The sequence below is a fragment of the Photinus pyralis genome, unplaced genomic scaffold, assembly GCF_008802855.1.
Source record: "Photinus pyralis isolate 1611_PpyrPB1 unplaced genomic scaffold, Ppyr1.3 Ppyr1.4_LG3b, whole genome shotgun sequence".
NCBI classification, from domain to species: Eukaryota; Metazoa; Arthropoda; class Insecta; order Coleoptera; family Lampyridae; genus Photinus; species Photinus pyralis.
This window is the reverse complement of record NW_022170510.1, coordinates 3,075,739-3,097,030: the sequence shown is the minus strand read 5'-3', so window position 1 is coordinate 3,097,030 and position 21,292 is coordinate 3,075,739. Positions and strand designations below refer to the sequence as shown.

At 36.2% G+C, this 21,292-nt stretch overlaps 2 protein-coding genes across 4 annotated transcripts; one reads left to right on the top strand and one right to left on the bottom strand.

The window, feature by feature from the left end:
- Nucleotides 1-1,069: 1,069 nt before the first annotated feature.
- On the bottom strand, nt 1,070-3,302 carry LOC116167005 (luciferin 4-monooxygenase-like; the record flags this gene model as incomplete). Its single annotated transcript, XM_031482239.1, has 4 exons — nt 3,184-3,302; nt 1,824-1,933; nt 1,268-1,779; nt 1,070-1,220 (listed from the first exon to the last, which is right to left on the bottom strand). Coding segments are annotated over exons 2-4 (753 nt in total), but the record flags the coding sequence as incomplete, so codon positions are not given.
- A 1,313-nt stretch (nt 3,303-4,615) lies between these two features.
- On the top strand, nt 4,616-19,927 carry LOC116166608 (mitogen-activated protein kinase kinase kinase 4). Of its 3 annotated transcripts, XM_031481604.1 has the most exons (14): nt 4,616-4,815; nt 4,983-5,135; nt 6,551-6,663; nt 10,665-11,008; nt 11,058-11,397; nt 11,449-11,861; nt 12,121-12,719; nt 12,764-12,902; nt 17,209-17,370; nt 17,427-17,896; nt 17,951-18,371; nt 18,416-18,707; nt 18,755-18,861; nt 19,112-19,927. In XM_031481604.1, the coding sequence occupies exons 1-14, from the start codon at nt 4,772-4,774 to the stop codon at nt 19,310-19,312; spliced, it is 3,798 nt and encodes a 1,265-aa protein (XP_031337464.1). In that variant the 5' UTR covers nt 4,616-4,771; the 3' UTR covers nt 19,313-19,927. The 3 variants fall into 3 exon arrangements, with proteins under 3 accessions (XP_031337464.1, XP_031337463.1, XP_031337465.1); XM_031481603.1 differs by having other exon boundaries at nt 11,058-11,861; XM_031481605.1 differs by lacking the exon at nt 4,983-5,135 and having other exon boundaries at nt 11,058-11,861.
- The last annotated feature ends 1,365 nt before the right edge of the window (nt 19,928-21,292 follow it).

The window sequence follows — 21,292 nt, the reverse complement described above, 5'->3', positions numbered from 1 at the left end:
AGTCCCTGTCAAAATCTGTTGCGCTCGAGACGCCATCTTGGAAAAAGGGTACACTTTTCCAGTTTTTTGCCCATGTCTCGGCAATTATTACTGACACGAAGAAATAGTTTACATGAAAAATATAGTTTACTAAATTCCCTATAAAAAAGAGTATTTACATTTTTTTTGTATCTCCAGTACTTTAGCTGTAATCTCACGTTGAATACGTCAGAACGCGTTTAGGCCCCGTATCGTAGTTATAGAAGGAGGCAGTCTTTTTTATGACTACACCGATAGCTGTAACAGCACCAAAAAATGAACAGAATCGTCGTGCGATAAAGCATTCTAGCAATGACATAATGTTTGATGATATGATACATCATGTTTTTTTTCAAAAAGGTAAGCGAAAATGTGTAAAAGTGTTGGAGCAACGAAATGATTTCTGAAGCTGAAGAACGCCCTTATCTGCATAAGTATAACGTGCCTGCTAGTAAGAGATATTAAAACCGACATCGTTATCAGACCTTCAGAAATACCTTGACCCTGTTCGGACACTGAAGGCTCCCAGTCCACACTCAGTGCTCACATTGAAGATGAAAGTTCTATTGAGAGAGAGTTTTATGAGAAACCTTATTAAACGTGTCTCATACGAAGCTTGAGTGCGACGGCTTCGCATATATAAGAAATACTGGTAGAATTTTCAATGAATTTAATGATTTGTAAAAAGTTGTAAAAAAATATCTGCGCGACTGTTTCGATAGCTCAGGATACTTGATTCCCTATTCGATGTCGGATTATAGCTAAAGTATTGGACATACAAAAAAATGTTAATATGCTTTTTTATGGGCAATTTAATAAACTATATTTTTTATCTGAACTATTTTTCCGTATCAATTATTGTTGCCGATATATAGGCAAGAAACTGAAGAAGTGCTCCTTTTTTCCAGGATGGCGCCTCGAGCGCAACAGATTTTGACGGGGACTTTTAGTATGTCCAATGGGGAACACTAATGAACATGTGTACCAAAATTCAGATCTTTACCGATTAATGTTTTTATTTTTTCTTATTTGACTGGACTATACTGTTTATGTAATTCAGAATTCTCCAAGGGTTTTCTGAATCGAATCTATCAAACACAAGTCTTTTAAAACCGTTGAGTATTGTGTAGTGTATGAATCTGTTGAACAGTGTGAGAGTCGGCGGATAAAATGTAGCAACAATCTGGCACTTCTGTTCTTTACTAAAAATAAACATTAACTTGAGTTGACCGTTACAACACGGGCTTACTCAAATCTCTCCGCCATTGAAGAATGGCTATGGCAGATTCCTTTAGGCTTTCCCGTTGTGCCACTGGTAAACGCAACAAAAACTGTTTCATCCATATTGTGAGCCTCTCTTGGTCTGAATGCATCTTCGTTTTCGCAACTTTCCAAAAATTTCGCAAACGGCGTGTTTGTTTGGGTTTGTCTCAACACTACCAACAGCGGCTGTCTTTCAAGCTCGCGTGTTACCTTTTCCATCAAGGCTTCGCATTGTTGCGCAACAAAAACAATTTTTGGTGAAACCTGTTTTAATAAACATAGAATCTCTTGAGCAGACATCGTAACATGAACATTGGCCGTTATCGCCCCAACAAACAGTGTTGCTATGTAAATTACGCACGCGTCCAACTCGTTTAGTGTACACCTAGATACAAAGTCACCAGGCCTAACTCCTTTACTCTTCATTGTGATTGCTGTTCTAATTGAGCGTTTTAGCAAGCTGTCGTAGGTTTCTTCTTCACCTGTACGCCCATCGACCTAAAAATTGACTATAAGTTGGGATTTTGTGTGTCGCACGACACCTGCGCAACTCTCTCCCGATATTTAATCATAGCATTGAAATATTCGTATCCTATACCTCTGGGGTCGGGAATTACCAAAGTGTCCCTCATGATGTTGCTGATTCGACTTTCTGTAAAACAACATTATTTCTGTTAGACAACGTTTAATTTTGAGGAGTAACCAAAACGTTTTATATGCGTTATGCGATAATCTGCCTAAGGGCACAAGGTAACTCGCTAAGCACAAAGTAGGACTTGCAATCAGTGGAAAAGAGACGCTAGTCGGGAATGTTGAGGTGGTTTCATTTTTCAAGCTCGTACGTACGGCAAAATAGATGATGAGTATGTTCTGGGCAAATAAATGTATTTATAGTATTATTATATTTCTAGAGATCAACTTGTTACCAGAAGAGAATACTACCCACGCCAATACCTATGTATATGTATTTTAAATTTGCTGATTTGTAAAAGTAGTTGTCGGTTATTTTTGGGATATTGTATAAGACATTTTGGTTGCAGTAGTTTTAATATTGTAAAAGGAATCGACCCGTGAAAATTATTTGGATGAAACAGATTATGTATAGCACCTATTTATTGATAAGAATCGAATCTAAACAAAGGATTTGGGTTATTTTGCGTTACTTACTGGTTCGAAAACTTGCATTTTATTTTAGTCATTTAGTGATAGGTACTATTCCTTTAGTTTTTTAGTACTTTCTTATTTATGGAAATATTTCTTCGAAATATTAACCAAAGATTACGTATTGTAAACATCAAATTAATGTGAGCAATATCAACTGTCTTATTCATTAATCTTTCTGAAATTTTAGACACAGATGCTCCTTGTTAAAAAGAGAAACATATCTCATATTGGAAACATTAGATGTGCGCATATGCGCAGTGTCAACTTCCTTATTTATGGGGATATTTATTTGAAAATGTAACCATTGATGCTTCTAGTAAAGAAAAACATAGTGCACATAGCTATGACCTTTTGGGAAGCACTAATCAATGCATGCAAAATGCGCTGAAGTTACTCGCTTTAGGGCGAAAACCTTTTTATTTGTTTACTATAAGCTTGGTTAAGATCCAAGATTTGAACTTATAAATTAAGTACAACGAATTAGGTTTCAAGAATTATGCGTCCAATTCAAACTCAATTAGGTATAATTAAAACGTTAGGATTCAAACTCTTAGCGCTAAACTTATGTGCAATATTTGAGATCAAATGTAACAATTTCAATAATTATTTTGGGAGTATAGGCGGGTGGTTTGGTAAGGAGTTGAATACTACTAATCGAATTTTATAAATGAAACATATGGTCGCTTTGTCAGAAAATAATTGACTTACTACAAAATTATTAATTATGTGGGTACTCACTGTTTAAATAAATTAGCGTCTATCGGTTCAAAGCTATACTATGTTACCGACTTGTTGAGAAGTACGTATAGCGATCGAACAACATATTTAATCTCTTCCAAATTGGAACCGAATTTCTGTAAAGAATTAGGGTCATATCTTCATCAAAAGTCAAAAGTCAAAGTAACAAGATAGTAAAGAGTTTGGTAGTTATTAAACAAGACCTATACCTACTTGTAAAAACTAGAATTATCCATAGTTTCGTAACCCCGCGATAGAAGTGTTTACATCTCTTCTAAAAAAATAATAATAATCTCGTAATACCCCTTTGGGTTCGGGGATAGAATAGGCCCACTCTCGCCCTGGAGATCGTAAAAGACGATCAATGGGCACTAAATGTGACAAGTCCAACCACCTTTAGTACTTACCTACCCACCTTACTTTCCAACTCCCACACCCATGTTCCCTACTCTCCTACTCTATACACAACGCGCAGGTGGATATTTGCTTACGCCTTCACGTGTTCCAAGTCACCCCATACACTTATGCAAATGGACTTTAAACAAAGCCTCGGAAAAAAGTCGCTACCGGAGGAGCGTCAGGGCACGTCTGGAGCTATCGCTGGGCGTTGCTGCATGCGAGCCGATAGTGACGAGATGGTGAACAGGCGGCCTTTCGTTGGGATACCCGAAACCACTACAGCCGAAAGAAAACTACGAAGACGACAATGACCAATTGAAGATGGTGATTACTTGAAAATTGGGAAAGAGTTGAAGAATTAAAGAATCCGAGGGATATTATTAATCTGATAGACTTGAAGATTTTAAACCATCAAAAAACCCGAAGTGAGGTAAAATTTAGTATATACGAGGGAATTCAAAGAATCTTTACATTTTGAAAACATTGAAGCATTTTAATGAAAACTAATAAGTTTAAAGATTTTATTAACATTACACATTAACACCATAACTAATAATATCAAAAAGTGAGTAAATGGATAAGAATTTTTGCCGCTTGATGAATAGAAAGACGCTCCAGTATAAGCAAAAAATCGTGAATCCTAGACTACCACTATATTTTCATTACTGGCCAATCTAATATTGGAATTCGTATGAAAATCACTGCAATGACATTTCTCGTCGCGAAATATGTTGTATTCTTCAATACTTATAATTAAATATACATTTAAATAATAGGTAACATTTGATACCTTAATGCAAATTGTTCTTCAGTTCCCCCTATAGCAAATCCATGTCTAGTGGTAGCACAAAGCCAACAAAAAGTACTTTTTGAAGCAAGAAGTAAATACACTGCCTACCAATTTTCATTCTGATATCTCCTAAAGCTTCTGTACATATTTGATTCCATACTTTTGCCCAACTCTGTAGGTTATTGTTCAGTAACTTTAAATGACGGGATTGGTGACACCGTTACAGTTGGCTACAATGTTGTTTTGAAATGTCAAAAAATGTCAATTAGCCAACCACCCACGTATTTTGTGTTATGTCTTATTTGTTGTTGTTACGCTTTTTAATAATAAATTATGCTTGTTATAATTAATATAATAATGTGAGCGCCTTTGTGAAAATATATTTTAGTAGGACGAATAATGGATTCATTAAATCAGTCGACTGACGAGGTTGTGGAGAATGGGTAAGTTGATCCAAAGGGACCCATTAATTAGCGATAAGTATTCAGAATTATTCGAACACAAATTATACTGATAACATATCCCTTATAGACGCATTATATTAGCAAACATAATTAAGTGGTTTTCATTATCGTACTCCATATTTAAGTGCATCTCCATTATTTAACAGCACTTCACATAATATGTCGACTAACGAAGATAGCTCTGTTGAACATAACGATGAGTTAAGTGAGTATGACATATATGGGACAACGCCGCCGAGGACACGAATATTACGAAGGAACCGTGCACGAAGGCAACGCGAACTTAAAGAATATGCAGGGTACTTTTAAACAATATTATATATTTAGTAGATTAGTGGATGTTCCAATCTTGTTATATGCCATCTAAATATGCTTCGCTTATGTTCTTAAATTGCTTAGGCACCTTCCAACAAACTTCCCTAATATTTCTGTTACAGATTTACTTTCACAAAAAAATTTGATTAACATTTTTGTCCGTCTCTGATGCATAAGGGTAATTAAGTAAAAGTGTATGGGATATATCATGTACTGTACTGTACAGGTACCGGCATGTAAGAAGATGAAAGATGATGCATCCCCACTTATTCTATTAATTGCACCTACTAGTGCACGACTGAGTCAGTTCTTGCAGACCCATTTTCATCTTTGCTGGTACCAGTACCTGTTGTATTTGAGATAATTAGTGCAAGTTAATTGTTTAATTGGGTACTTATCATTGACATATAGAAATTGACTATGTGTGCCAATGCTAAGTAGGTGAGCAAGAGGGAAAAACTAGGAAGCAAACTCTGTACCGCACTTGTGTTGGTCGCACTGTCGCACCAACAGGAGCGCAATAGATAGAGCTTGCCTCTTTTTCCCTTCTTTCTCACCTGCAGTACCCTTACTTAGCATTGGCACACGCAGTCCATTTCTATTTGTTGATGGTACTTATGATTATGAATCATATTTTATGTATAAGAAAGCTATGCTTTGAAAATGAAACTGATAGTTTACAGGTCAGTCTCGCGGGCAGTAAGTATACAAGGCACACAAAATCTAGGACCTGTCAATTATCTTCATTATCTGCAAATCAAACTTTTTCGAATTTTGCGTATCTATATATCTTCAATCCTTAAACAAGGATGCATTGTCTGTAATGTCAATTCTTTAGTACCTCCGAAATTGCATCTATTAGTTTTTTTTTTAATGGAACGTCCTGTATATTTTTTTGAATACACAATAAAAATTGCTATAAAGAATACCTCGAAGAATATGTTATATGTAATTTATATTATAAAATTTAGCCGTTTTTGGTCTTTAATCATCAATTTTAACATTAATTAGAAAACGTCATGAACCACACATTCCAAAAAAATTCCAGAGCTTCAACAAAATTTTAAAAATTCAGAAAAAAAATTTGTAATTTTGTAATGTTTGGTAATTGTTACAAGTTAATCAAAGCAAATCATGCACCAAAAACACATCAATACAACACTCCTCTTTAATGTAGTGATCACTATCCCACTTTGGTCTGTACTTATCTGCAATTTTTTAAAATGCAATTTTGTGGAAAGTTTATATCTTGTAGTGCTGTCTGTCTGCTAAAATCATTATTAAAACTTTGTAATCTATGAGGTAATCTATCAGCATGGGTTGTACGGAATAGATTCCTGCTAAGTATGCACTTTTGTTTAAATCGTATTCCTTGATAATTTTTTTTTAATTCTTGCAGCGCTCAGAAAGCCAATGTTTCATCTAAGAGGATCATCGGGAGACGAAATACAATTTCTAATACATTTGATGAGCTGATGTCCAAAGCCGACGCTACAGATTCTGATCAAGGAGGTAACCGTCCATTATTTTTTTTTTTGTAATTATACATAAAAACATTTGGAATTTATATCAATATTCAAGTGTTATTTAGGATATAGACAGGTATAATAGGTTTTACCTCGGGTTATACCCTAGTTTGCACGCACGTCATCGGTGTATTGTGACGCCATCACTAAGTATGTTTACATAGCATCATGCAATCAGTGGAAGAGAATACCTATACTTTATTCCGTATAACTTCCGTTGCACGTCATCATTTTCTGTGACGTAATTACTATGCAATAATGCCAAATCTAGTTTTGAGCGATTTAGGTTATGTCACTTGTCAACAAGACAGTGCATTCTTTGTGTGAACAATCCACACCTTAAATAAAATAAAAATAATTTTTATTATTCATTTCGTTAATTGTAACCACAATATACATACAATATACTTTAATAACTTATGAACTGTACAAATGTAGCATCTCTTTTACAGAGAAAGTACTAAATATAAAATTTTACAGGTTATGTGATGTGATGGATGATATTCAAATTAATCGGAATCATCGGAACTGCTTTCGTGTTCAAAGTTTATAATAATAGTAGCAACGTTTTCAAGATCTAATTGCTTTTCTCTTTCGTACCACTCGTGTATTACAGTTTCCGTATCCTTAACTGAATTGCGCCACGTTTCGGAAGTTATCGATTGTAGTGATTCTTGTCACATGTTTATGCAATTTTCAATGCTTCGTCCATCTCTACCAATGTGTCGATTGTAGTAATTTTTCGCTATGCCCCAAATATGTTCGATAGGATTAAAAACGCGATGATAGGGTGGTAATCGTAAAACGAAGTAACCGTATTGCTCGGCTAAGTGGTCAATGCCTTATGCGGTACATTTTAGCTGATTTATTCCTAAAAGTATCAACAAGATTTATATAACATCAAATAATTTGCGAACGTACTTACTGTGCAACCTTTTCAACAGTTCGGTTGTAAAATCATTTTCGGAGAACTGCACATTATGATCACCTAACCACACTTTAATGTTGTCTGTTTTCCCGTTATCGAACACAATTACTGACGGGTTATCTAAATTCTTCAGTAATTTCTCTTCAAACCAATGCACAGCGAAAGACGTAGAAAATAATCAAAATCAAATCAAACGAAAAGTAAACCAAAAGCAACCTATCAAATTTACAAATTTAAACGCGACAACATAGCGAAATGCTACCAATTGTTGCGGCTAAAATAGGTAAACTACATGCTTAACTGTGTTGCCTAATAAACGAAAGTAAGTTTACGTTGGTACGTCGTTTTCTTCAGGTAATTACGTGCAACGGAAGATATACTGAATAGACCGTATGTAGGAAACCATACAGACAGTGCTTTCAGGATACCCATTACATCTACGACTTCTCTTGAGCAATTACTAAAAAATGTTTCGTAACAGGGTGTTTATGTCGCGATCTTTTACTAATAAGGTGGACATTACCATTTGGACGTAAAGGAAAAATTAAAAAAATTATTTTAATTGTTTTTTCGTAATAACAACGCTCGTAGTATCTACTTAGCAACAGAAGTCGAGATGCGACTGCAATCTTGACTTACCCTATACTCATGAGCAGAGCCACCATTATTTTCATGTCAAAACGACGGACGTTTAGCGTTACTTTTGAATCTGGGTAGCAGTCATTGTTAAAACTGGCTGTTCTGTTTATTCCGAGGTTTATACACAAATGGGAAAGGAAATTGAATAAAAACTTATAATTTTGTGCGTAATAAGACAAGAACATATAAAGTATATTACGCACACAACCAGGGGTCAATTTTTGAGATGCGATCGTTTTTTTGCGAATACGCAAAGTTACGTGTACGTAGTTACGAATGTCAAGAAAACAATCAATTTTTGAGTGACAGTTTCTATTATTCGCAACTTTACTTACGATCATCGTAAAGATGCGATTGATAGATTTGACAACACCTGAATTAAAATTGACATTTCGCAAAATTAAATCTAATTTCGTATTTATTCTCATTCCATCTGTTCTATGGTTAAAGAGGTGTATATAATTGTACCTCGTTATTATAATGGACAGTTTAAAAAAGAGAGGTGCAAATGATTCCGAAAAGCAAAAAACTATGCTGGTGGAATATGTGAAAAATAAAGGGTACCGCTCACTAGAGCGAAGCGGTGCGTCGACTGGAGTACAGGTATAATGAAGAAATCGACGCTTTAATAAAAAACGAAATTGCTTCTTTAACAAACCATTACATCTCTATTGTTGCCTTTGTTGTTTTGTGGAGATTATTGTAACGGCTTTCTGGAGTGTTTGGTTCCACATTATTAAAAGGTGTTAACAACCAAGAGCGAAGGGGATATCCCGAATCTCCTGTAAAGAATAAGTATTTCCCCAAAGTGTAAGGAACTACATTTATTAATAAATGTGTCACACACCCAATACTAATCGATGTAATTGCTGCATAAGACCATTGACATTTGATTGATTCCATAAATAGGAAAACTCAATTCCTCAAAACCTTCCCCTTTGAGGAATTGAGTCGTCTATTTCCTATATGGTTCATCACCCCATTTAGAGAATGGATCAACAACGAGTTTTTTCTGATATAGGTACCTATATCTATATGCATCGTTAGTACCTACTTCCCGGATACCTTGCGTTCACATTTAGAATGTTGAGGCTGCTGTCACATATCTAACAACATTTTTGTAACGTTATCCACTCATCTTCCATTCTTTAAACTTACCGACTGCACATTAATAGAGTGGTAACCATTTCGGTTTATATATAAATATTCAGGATGCTCCGGATCCTCAATTTTCGGAGGAAAAATGGGCACATGCGTGCAGTCTATGCACCCTATAGTTCCCGGAAAACCAAATTACGTAAAAAATCTAAAATCTTGAATGGCCAAAATGTTTATCAATTCTTCTATTTTCGATAAAATTTTTAAAATTGACGATCAACTGGTCACTATACTTTATATTCAAAGCAAAACGCATTCGAATATCAAATTACGCCAGCTATCTACCGCTCGCAAAAAAGCGAAGGATATTTTAAGAGCGCGCAAAGAAACGTGCTGTCAAAATTTGAAACAAACTACTATTCGTATTGTTCCGTATACGTTTCCCATTTGCGAGCGCTCAAAAATTGACCCCCAGGCGATGTCAGGGAAACCTTCTTTGGGACAAAAACCCTGTAATAGCCTACACTACATTAACCAAGACAACAAAAGCAAAAGGGAATCCACAAAACATTTCTAATTTCAAGATTCTAGGAACGATATATATTTTTTTCCAAAAACAGCAACGTGCATCGTTCTTGCTAGCTGTTGAACGTCGCAAGGGCGATATACATCCGTACCTTGTTCACCGATCTTCCTGATAACGTCTATCCGATTTAGAAATTTGCGAAATAGGAGTTATTGCTCTCTTAACTTTCTGTGAAGTGAAACTTGTTACGTATACGAATTCTTATATTACTAAAGTAACCACTCACCTCTGCGACTGGTAAAAGTGGACCATCATTTTCTCTTTCTTGTTCAAAATAGCTTGCTTTTTTTTGGTAAACCTGAAGGCATTTTTGGGTTATACAACTTTTGGCGCAGAATCTTGCAGTGAGACTTAGATTGGCTAGTGTAGCAAAACGCGATACTGCTGCTACTGCCACTTCCCTTTGTTAGATTTTGCAATACAAGTTTTCCTTCTTTTTGGGGTTCCTCAAGCAGTAATATCTGTATGTGATAACGAAGTGCAGATGCGTAGTAAACAATTCCAAAATTTATGCACTCAGTACCACTGTCAAATTTTCTATACCCCTTGTACTACCTTCGGGGAAGGGGGGGGGCATGCGAAACGGTAAACAAAACCATAATTTCGTGTTGTGTGTTGCCATACGCACTGCACTCTGCGAAGTTACGGGTTAGTCACATTCTCTAATAATTTGTTTAATTTTTTTTAAAAAACTTCAGTAATTACCAATATAATTGAATAAAAACCAATTTTTCAGTTAAACGAATTCACAAGCGGTCGATGAAGCTTTTACGTGGTTCCGAACGTGATCTCAAACTAGACATCGCAAGCGCCCAATTAAACGCCGCTAATCATGAGATGAAAGTATCGCATCCATTTATTCAGGTGGAGAGTTGCAGAAGGTTCATGAGTCTGTGCTCTCGGAGGGTGGTATCGAATAATAATAATAATAAATGTGAGACGACTATATGTGAAACCAAGCAAGAACCTGCCAATGTAGAGTGCCCTCAAAGTAGAATAGATTTCCATAAGGCCTTAAGTATGTTAATAAGAATGGGATGTGGAGATAAAGCTCTACCTGATCGCAGTACCCGTAGACATGTAAGACTTAATAACTAGCTTTAAAGGGGTTTGAAATTTTCATTCTTAGATAAGTAGAGAAGAGCAATTGTGGCAGAATGAATTTAAGGATCTTATTTGGTTGGAATTGCAAGCATGGCATGCCGATAGAACGCCTGCGGAACAAGACAGCTATTTGTGTAATGCCCGAGAATCGATTCAAGACCTCCTGGACGATATAATGACCTATCGTTTCATTAGGAACAACCCACACACATCTACGCATAGTAACGACAGTGGCGTGGAAGATGAATGTTTAGGCTGTTTATCCTTGATCTGCTTAAGTTGCATGGAAGCCCAGAATGAAGGTTTAAGGGATATTGAAAAACTGTTAAACAGATTAGAAGCGGCCGAATCATTATTTCCATCCAGTAGCGCCTTTGGAGATTTGTATCCCACTTATACCAGCTTTGAATTTGTAGGAAGGGTTAAGGCAATGTGTCTTTGGTATAACATGACAAAGCACCAGTTACTTAAAATAGTTATTCTGGGACGTTTACTAACTTTAGATGGCAAGTTCAATACAAACCTTATGAATATATGCAACGATACAAATTATTCCGTCGATTCGTCCAGTCCTTCGGATAGTAATAGCTCCACATCGTCGCATTCTGATTTTAATTTTAACGCATCGGACGTGTTGACTTCGGTTAACGCTTTACTTAACAATGAAACACAATGTAAAGTTTCGCCTTATAGAAAGTATATTGAGAATATGTTAAAAACCAAGGGACTAATGAAAAGTGTTACCTTTCTTGAAAGATTACACCAACACCTCTTATGGAAAGCAGAAATAACGTTACAAAAACCAGAAGATGATAACATCTTTGGAAATGTAGGTAGTTTTGTTTATTTAGTCCTTTAAATTGGTACTGTACATAAATAAGACGCAGTAATAAACTTGTAAAATTTATTAGCTATGCGTGATGTCTGATTAAACTCATTTATCAGAATGGTTTAGTTGTTGACATTGTGCATCTCAAAATTAGTGTTGTTTCCTAGTCCTACAATTGGATGCAGTATATTCGATAATATGGTTTATTACTGTATCGTTTTGGAAACATGTTTCTTTACGTAAAAGGTGGTACTTTCAGACTCCTAACGATTCCGAAGAAGAAGAACTGATTCGTTACGGTTGTTGGAGTCCAGAAGCCAAAGCTTTACAGTTACCTAGTTATAAATCACTTTTCCTTTTTCTGGCGTCCGTCCCCTTGAAGGTAATAAGAGAATTTCTTTGTATGAGATTAGAACAGAAGCCGGATAATCCCTCACCTTTAAGTGTAAGACAACTGCTTCGCGAATTGAAGGAAGGTATACGTATTGCAACACAGTACAAAGAAAGAGTGGTGGGCTATACCGAGGCTGCTTTAAGTGACATACAAACGAACGATCTTGTAAACACGCATTTGGAAAAATACAACAGCAGTTTGTTGTTAGTATTTGAATTGTACTTGGACTATGTAAAGCAATGGGCTCTGTTGCAACACGATACGTTTCAGAAAAGTTTGCTAGAAGACGAATGGAATTTCTGTTGTGATATTGTGCAGTTTATACCTGACGCTTCACAAGCCGCCGGCAAGCAGTTTTGTAACATATTGAACCTTATGCTCGAATCAATCGGCGAAAGATTGCTGCGCAGAATTGAGGAGTGTGATGGTGTGTTTAAAACTGTCAAGGGCACTATTAATAAGAAGTAATGTTATTTACGTTTATTATTGGGCTTACCTTTATTTTCAGGCAATGCTTGATGACCGTTTATCGTGAGCTACAGCAACTGTTTAATGAAGAAAGAGAAAGGTGTATCAAAACTGTGGCATTTACCAAGCATTTATTTAAAACAAGTCATGTACCACCTGAGTATTTACTTGAACTGAAGGTGAGTAATAAGCTGTCAAATCTGGATAAACTTTCCAATCGAATTGACAGTGCACTATGAAATGAATAAATTCACGATACATACAACAGTATGCTCTTGCGCATCTAGCGTGACGTCACGTGTGAACAAAACCACAGAATATAGTGCAAACTTACGCTTCTTAGATCGACAAATCACACTGATTTGTGTAGAGATCATCGCGTCAGGTTTTTCTGGAATTTCGTGATCGTATGAAATAAACTCTAATCAAAAATATTGGCCCTAAACATGAAGTGCGGCTTTATCAGTAAATATTATGTAATAAATGCAAAAGATCGAGTCTCTTCTCCGTTTCCCTTTTATTTTGATTTTTATTATTACGTGGTAGTTTTAAAGTAGGTAAAGCATCAGGTTTCAAATGTCCGCTGTTTTTAAAAGTAGGTATAATTAAGAAGTCGGAACCTTAGCGGTGCTTCAAAACGGCATACAACTGATAAGTTGCAAACTGTCACGCGTGACAGGTGTACTGGGTCGGGCCTTGCGTAAACATTTGAATTTTGGCGCCACACGTTCGCAGGTGACGTAATGCGCAGTAAAAAACGCGTTTGAGAAAAATAATGAGCATACCGTGTGTAAGTGTATCGTGAATAATAGTTATTTGTGTACCAAGGCCGTAAAAGTGATCTTTTTTGGCCGAAGCTGCTGTTTGTGGCCGAGGCGGTAGCCGAGGCCGCAATTCAGATGAGGCCTAACAAATCACTTTTGGCCAAGGTGCACACAACATTTTTTAGGCGATCATCAAAAAAGAATTCAAAAATTTGTTCATAAACATATTTTTTCTGAAAATCATAGTTATCATAGACAATTAAAAACAAAGCAATTCCTGTCATATGTAATAAATTATAATTAGCATCTTTGCGTGTGTTTTGTGCGTATCAAAATGGGTGATAGCGACAGTTCAGGATGAAATTTTGGAAGCTGCAAGCTTGCGAACCTAAGCCATATATGATATAAGAGCTGGCGTTTGAGAGTAAAAGTACAATCGCAACTTCCTCCATTGCACAAGATTTTAATAATGTCAAATGCAATAGGTCCTTCGTAACTGTGGCTTCCAAGACCTTATAGTTAACATGCTGTACAATTATTAGAAACCTGATTACCTACTTTGATGGTAGGTATAGGTAGCTACTTGTGTTCTCGGTTAATTGCTGGTGATTCTTCGCATAATAATGTAAGCAATAACATCTTCCTCATGTTTTGGTTCTACACTTCAAAATGGTCTGCAAGCAGCAAAGATTGAAACGTCAAACTATAATTTTAAATGTGAACGTTGTGATTATGCAAAATAGTGTGAAACATTCCTACAAGTCCGAAAATGAAAAAAACGCACGTGGATGGCCCAATCCTTGATGGGGCTAGACCAGATAGACGCTTTGTATTAAACAGATTACTGTTTCTCACACATCAGTTTCAAATAAGTAGGTACAGTTTGACAGATGTGTACAATAAAGTAAAGTTTGACAGAAGCGTACAATAAAGTTAAACTTTATGGCCGCAAAAGCGTCCACAAAATCAACGTTTTTGTGATGATAGCCTAAAAATTCATTTTTTGACGGATATATGCTGATCGATGTTGCTGTTAAACAATTGCTGCCGCACCGTCAAACGCGCGATGTTTAAATAGCCGTTAATTTTTCTGCAATTTTCTGTGGGATTTTCTTAGTTATAAAAACAACAAAATAGCGGCCGTTTCCAAAAAAATAACTTGTTCTAATTAGAGTTTTCATACTATAACTCAAAAACTACAAGGGCTACAGAAAATATGTAAAGGACAAAAACGTTCATTATATAATTATCTATAACTTTGGTAATTACTGTTTTTGTGACAAATCAATAATAATAATTATAATAATGTGTCTTTATTAATAGTATTTTACATTATTAGCTAGGTAAGTGAGTTTTTACTGGCGATAGGAGCCAGTGAAAACTATTACCTGGCGTATAATGTACAATATTTTATTTGTTACTCATTTGTAAACGTAAATAATTAGTTCTTAAATTGACCTCGAAGAAATGTCTAAAATATCATGTGATCCATGTAACAGAGACTTCGCATTAATTCTGGCCAATGAAATTACTAGTTTACTAACTTGTAAAATTTTTACAGGTCAGCTGTCAGTTTTACAAGTCAGTAGCATTTAAACATGACGTTTACCCGTTTGCGTTTTGTCTTGTTAATCAACGTTTACAACTGAGTAACAAATGAATGTATTTACAAATACATTTAAAGGCGAAGTTCAACTTCAGTACCTACTTACGGGAAAACCGGAAAAACGAAAAGAGAAAAAGAACTGTTGCAACCTGCAACGTAGTTGGTCTTCCAATTAACCCGTACATTTAACTTAATAAAAAACAAAAATCTCAGCAGCAACATATAAAACAAAAATTGTAAATGTTCACGTTCGGTGTATCTGTTACATGACAGAGTTTTGTAAAGTCAGAAGATGCCTTTTGCATTCCCGATAAAACGGCCGTTCGTTCAGGTTTTTTATATTGGGCGAAAAACTGTTATATTGGAAAGGAAGGTGATAAGAAAAAGATTTTTCCGATTCGGATGTATTGTGCTGTGGAGGTGAAATCTTTCCTTTATTACGAATATTGAGGTTGTGGACATTTGTGCTAAATGTGACTTTGTTGTATAAATAAGGAGGAGGGTGTTTTGTACTAATAATGCTATGAAAAAGCCCATATCTAACCAATTCTTCAACTCTTTAAGTTAGACGTTTTGCACTCTTTGAATTTTTTGAGCTAAGCGCTTACTAATGCACGGCCCATATAGTGGATCACAAAAATTAAACTTTGATAAGACGAGCGCCTCAGTTAAAATGACTTTTGTTGATTTGTAAAGGACGTGACGCGCACCATAGAGTAGTTTAAGCGCTACTAACACTTTTTTTAAATTTTTGCCTTTATTATTGAGTGGGCGGGGTTTCAGCCAACCAACCCAACCAATTTTATTAAGGTGTTCCTCAAATTTCAACTGACCATCCATCATAACACCTAGATTCCTGACTACGTCCTCAAACTTAAGAGCGGTATCCTTTAAAATTATTCGCAACCCAGATGGCTTTCCATTAATAAATTTTACACAAAATGGTTCCAATTTTACTTACCAATACGTTATAGCTATAGGGGCTAGCGGTGAATTTCGCGGCCGCTAGAGAGGCGAGAGAACTCTACAGTTTTAGTCACCAATAGTCATCAGCCCTAAGCTCTGGCGTACTTCTAAATTCCGAAATTAATGATTAAAGTTTCTGCCTTCTAGCGGGCCATCAATAAAAATATCCATAACGTAATTTAAAGTAGCCGCCATTTTGAATGTTTTGCTAGGAGAGCTTGTCCCCGGTCAGTATTATTTAAGAATAACCTAAAGATTAGTTACCACCATGTAGCAAAACTTTATCATGCCATGTAACTCACACTTAGCCCCATTCACATAGGTGGTAGTGCAGTGCTGTTGCGGTGCGGTGTCTTTGTATAAAAGTTTGAAATACGCATACCCATATGACAATTCACAATGACATGTGCAGTGCAGACGAATTGCAGCTGCGTGCCGAAAGTATGTAAACTTCAAACTTTCTGCACTACCGTTAACAAGCACCAATAGAAGTGCAACATATTTGTTGCTGTTGTCGTTGATTGGTCATACTTGTGTAGGTGGGCCAATTTTGCGGTGATTGTGAAAGCAAATGTCAACATGACAGCACCGGCTCGCACCGCTCAACAAGACAAAGGCACCGCACTACCACCTATCTGAATGGGGCTTTAGGCATTCATACCTACTAATTAGAAAACTTAAAAAAAATGAATGAAATCGGTGAAGTCCTAAAGTTATTGCGGGACAGGGGTTCATTTTTATATATAGAGAAGATGATATCAATATCAAGCGCTTACTTTTAAAAATAAGACGAGTTACCTTTTAAAAATGTCCTTTCGGTTTGTTCGTACATCAAGAAGATACCGAATACTGCATTTGCAGTCGCAGTAAAAGTTTCAAATGATTTAATAACTTTTGTAATTTGTTACGCTTGCATCAGAAACAGTTGTTCACACATGGCTACATCTTAAACTGCGTGCAACAAAAAATTACTGCACGCAACCAGGTTGCGATGGTGTTCACACTTGCTGCAGTTTGTTAAAGTGCTGCGCAATATAAGTAGCTGTGTCTGATACTATCTTTACTAACCCCCACAATAAATAACTACAAAAATGAAATAAGTTTGAGAATAGGATCAATATAATTGGAAATGGTTTTGTTTGTTTACAGAGATCTATAATTACATTCAAGTGTACAATTCCAAGTGCTATTGAAAAAATCGAGGCCATGTTTGATCTTACTAAATTTCAAGGTCTCGATGAGGCAGATAAGTTATCTTTAACATCAAGATGTCGGGAAATCCTACAACAAGGTTTCCGGTTCGGATTCGAAGTATAACATATCCTTTGTTTGCATCGGTTTTCCAAATTGATTATTGATGGTTGCAGTTTTATAAGGTGATGTCCGAGCTGATCCCGTTACAGAAGAGGGAAAAACTCACCGTTAGCATGGTGATATTTGCTCATCTTTGGATGAAATTTGTTAGAGAACGCTGTGAACGCGGAAGAGGAATGCGACCACGTTGGGCATATCAAGGGTTAGAATTTTTGCTTATCGTGTGCGAACCTCACCACACCATTTACTTGTCCGAATCTGAGTTTGAGGAATTGAAAAACGCCATGGATGCATGTATATCGCACGTTATTGGTACCACTGCTCCGTCTACACCCGACTCTGGCTTTCATTCTTCGTCACCAAGACTGTCTTTAGATTGTATAAGGTCACTACCGCGTTCGCGTGGTTCTTCCCCTAGTCCAAGAGCTACCTACCGAAGCCAAAGATCTAATCATAGAAAAACTAGTACTGAACGTTCTCCTAATGTTGAACAATTAGACCTACTGACCGTAAATAATACAGGGTATGTAGTGCAATAACACAACAGTATACATAGTCTTACATAATTGATTGTTAGGTGTCTCACTCCACAAAAAGAAGAACCTTTACAAGATACATATATTAAGATACCTACCAGTCAAGGTGATCGCGTTCGTGAAGCGATTGACCATTTAGATTTAAACTTAGATGAGAAATTACGAGCTCACGATTTGATAGGTAGGGTGATAAAACACACAAAAGAACCGGTTTCTAAGGTGCACTTGAGAAGACGATACGTTACATTTACATGGCAAAGAGGAATAAAAATCGGACAAGGAAGATTTGGCAAAGTGTACACTGCTGTGAACAATAACACCGGGGAAATGATGGCTGTTAAAGAAATCGCGTTACAACGTAACGATAAACATACGATAAGACAAGTTGCCGAAGAGTTAAAAATTCTGGAAGGTATTTCCCATAAAAATTTAGTGAAATATTTTGGACTAGAAATTCATAAGGTAAGTTTGAAGGAGTCGTTCACCAAGCTGTGAGGGTTTTTTAGGACGAAATGTTAATTTTCATGGAGTTTTGCGCGGAAGGTACTTTGGAAAACCTAATTGCAGGCACTGAGAATGGATTGCCTGAATTTCTTATACGTCGTTACACATATCAGCTATTGCTAGGAGTCTCCGAGTTACACACACATGGAATAGTCCATCGGGATCTAAAGACTGCAAATATATTCCTAACTGATGACGGGAATAGTTTGAAGATAGGCGATTTCGGTTGCGCTACAAAGATCAAAGCCAACACTACCCTGCCTGGCGAATTACAGGGCTTTGTTGGAACGCAAGGTAATACTTTCGGTTTATTTGCAAATTATTTTACTTTTTACATGTAGCTTATATGGCACCTGAAGTATTTATGAAAACTAGTGCTGGGGGCCATGGTCGAGCGGCCGATATTTGGTCTGTTGGATGTGTCGTTGTGGAAATGGCATCTGGAAAAGTAAGCTATTTATTTATTGTATAATCTTCTACAAAGTGTTTCTTCACCTGAGTTTTGCAGCTCAAGCTTTACTTAATTTTCGTTAATAGGAAAAATCTGAAATCCCGCCCACTTAAAAGTCAAATTAATTAAAAATAAAAAGTCAAATTTCACACGCGTCCAAAAGTTGACCTGTATCTTGTAGGGGCAACTATATCCCTCTAGACTTTTATTAGAACAACCTTAACACTGCCTAATGACTTTTGTTTAGCGTCCCTGGGCCGAGTACGATTCCAATTACCAAATTATGTTCAAAGTTGGAATGGGCGAAAAACCGCAACCTCCTGAGTACTTAATTGAGGAAGGTCACGATTTCTTAAGTCACTGTCTACAACATAACCCCAGAGATAGGTACACTGCTGCAGAACTACTAGATCATAACTTCGTCAAAATCGGTGACGACTTCGCATAGATTGTACTTACTACTATGTAGATTTTATTTTATATAAAACATCATGTTGGTGTAATTAATACTTCAGTTTCTACATTTGTGTAAAGAAACTCATACAGATGTAATTTTATACGCTTGTGGTAGGAATAAGTAGTTTTTTAACAAATTAAGCAGTAAGATACCTTACAGATGTGATATGCTCACCTTCATTGGATCTAAAACTCCATTTGAAGTGTGAATTTTGTTGTTTATTTTTTAACAATTCTCCCGCATTTTACGGTTCATAATTTGTTTATGGGAGTGCATGGTACCTGCCTTTTAATTTTGAATTTAACTAACTTAATCATTCTGATAGTGAATTATTTTTTTTACAATATTAATTACAGGTCTATGTTTTAATTTTAAGGCATTCTAAGAGTTACAAGCTTTTCACCATACTTCACTTTTGTGTGAGGTTAGATGTAAAGGTGTACTATCAGAATGATTGAATTATGTAATTGTGTTTTATAATGTAATATGTAAGTACCTCCTACACAAAATAAGGGTAATTTTTTAACAATGGTTCATAATGTGTATTTGTTTAACAGCATCATTTTGAGAGTGTAGAGTTTTAATAAATCTTATTTTGGCGTTCCATTTATACATTTAAACAGCATCAATTTTAAATTCTATTCAGATTAGTTTAATAAAGAAATAATTAAAAAAATTAAATTTTATACCTGAAAGATTAAAGGCCGTTTTTCATTAGTCACTTTAAAATTGTCTGATAGATAATCTCCTTTGTAACAACCACAGAACACAACATTTGTTTCCATGGAAACTAACTGTTAAATTGAGCAGAGTGTAAATGGGTTTTTTTATGTGATATGGGAATCCCATGTTTTCTATACACATGTTACGATTACATATTGTTAAAATATGATGAATTTTTCCTCAAGTCTACAGTGGCCAATAACGTTTCAATTTCTTAATTGGATCTGAATTCAAGCTATTTCCAACATTCCGTTGAATAAAACTTTCTAGTCTAAAGTAACTGATCTCATGGACACATGGGAGGATGGGCTAAGGTAGGTATATGTACCAGGGGAGCAGTTGCTGTTAACTTTTTATCAACATTTCAGATCAATAGCACTCTCCAATAAATAATAGTGTGAGGACCGAACAAAGTGTGCACATTAGCTACTCCATCCCTGAAAATAATTGGTGTGGTGCATATTATTTTGTGAAGGGGTATTTGTTAAAGCCTTTTATTTTAAATTGCAATATTTATATTTATCCAAGTTGACTTTGAAACAAACAAAACATGCCACGCAAAAAACTGTCAAAGTTATGGGAAAACAAGACACATACCCACGACTACAGTGCCCTCTATGCGTGACCACCCATTTTGTATTGAAAGCATAGGGCTAATAGCAGTCCATGTACTATATGGTCTAAGGGGAAAACTCGCCATTGCTACATCCACAGTGTGATGGACAAATGAGACTACGTTCAATAGCACGCAGGAGGTGTTAATTTACATAAGATGTATTATTGGTCGGAATATAATCCACATTGGATGCAAAATGTGCAACATCAATGAAAATGGAGCGTTTAATGTCTGGCGGGGCTTAATGGGAGGGAAGATTATTTGCCCCATATGTGTCATGAAACCCTTAATGATAAGGTGTCTTTCTTAATTTTATGAGGAATGAATTACAGACTCTTTGAAGATCTAACATTGGAACCTAGGCGAACCATGTATTTTCAACACGATGCCGATGGGTGTCCGGCACATTTTTTGGCAAATGCTAGAGCAAAGCGATGTAAGCTTTATAGCGGAGTTGAGGATGTCCATCTGTCCGTCCGTGAACACTGCCAAACGCTTGAACCTATTCGGTTCAAAGTTTGCACAGTTCACTTACATGTCACATGTAACAAGCCTATTGAAAATGGGCCAATTCCAATGACCCCGTAGGGTCAAACCAAGGTGCTCTGCCGCTTTTTTAGATCCGCTTTAGG

Bases quoted from the DNA above. Each gene is read 5' to 3' on its own strand.
- LOC116166608 (XM_031481603.1), top strand. From the start codon at position 4,772: ATGGATTCATTAAATCAGTCGACTGACGAGGTTGTGGAGAATGG. The intron at 5,136-6,550 runs GTACTTTTAAAC...TAATTCTTGCAG, and splicing joins GAACTTAAAGAATATGCAGG to CGCTCAGAAAGCCAATGTTT. The intron at 18,708-18,754 runs GTAATACTTTCG...TTTTACATGTAG, and splicing joins GGGCTTTGTTGGAACGCAAG to CTTATATGGCACCTGAAGTA.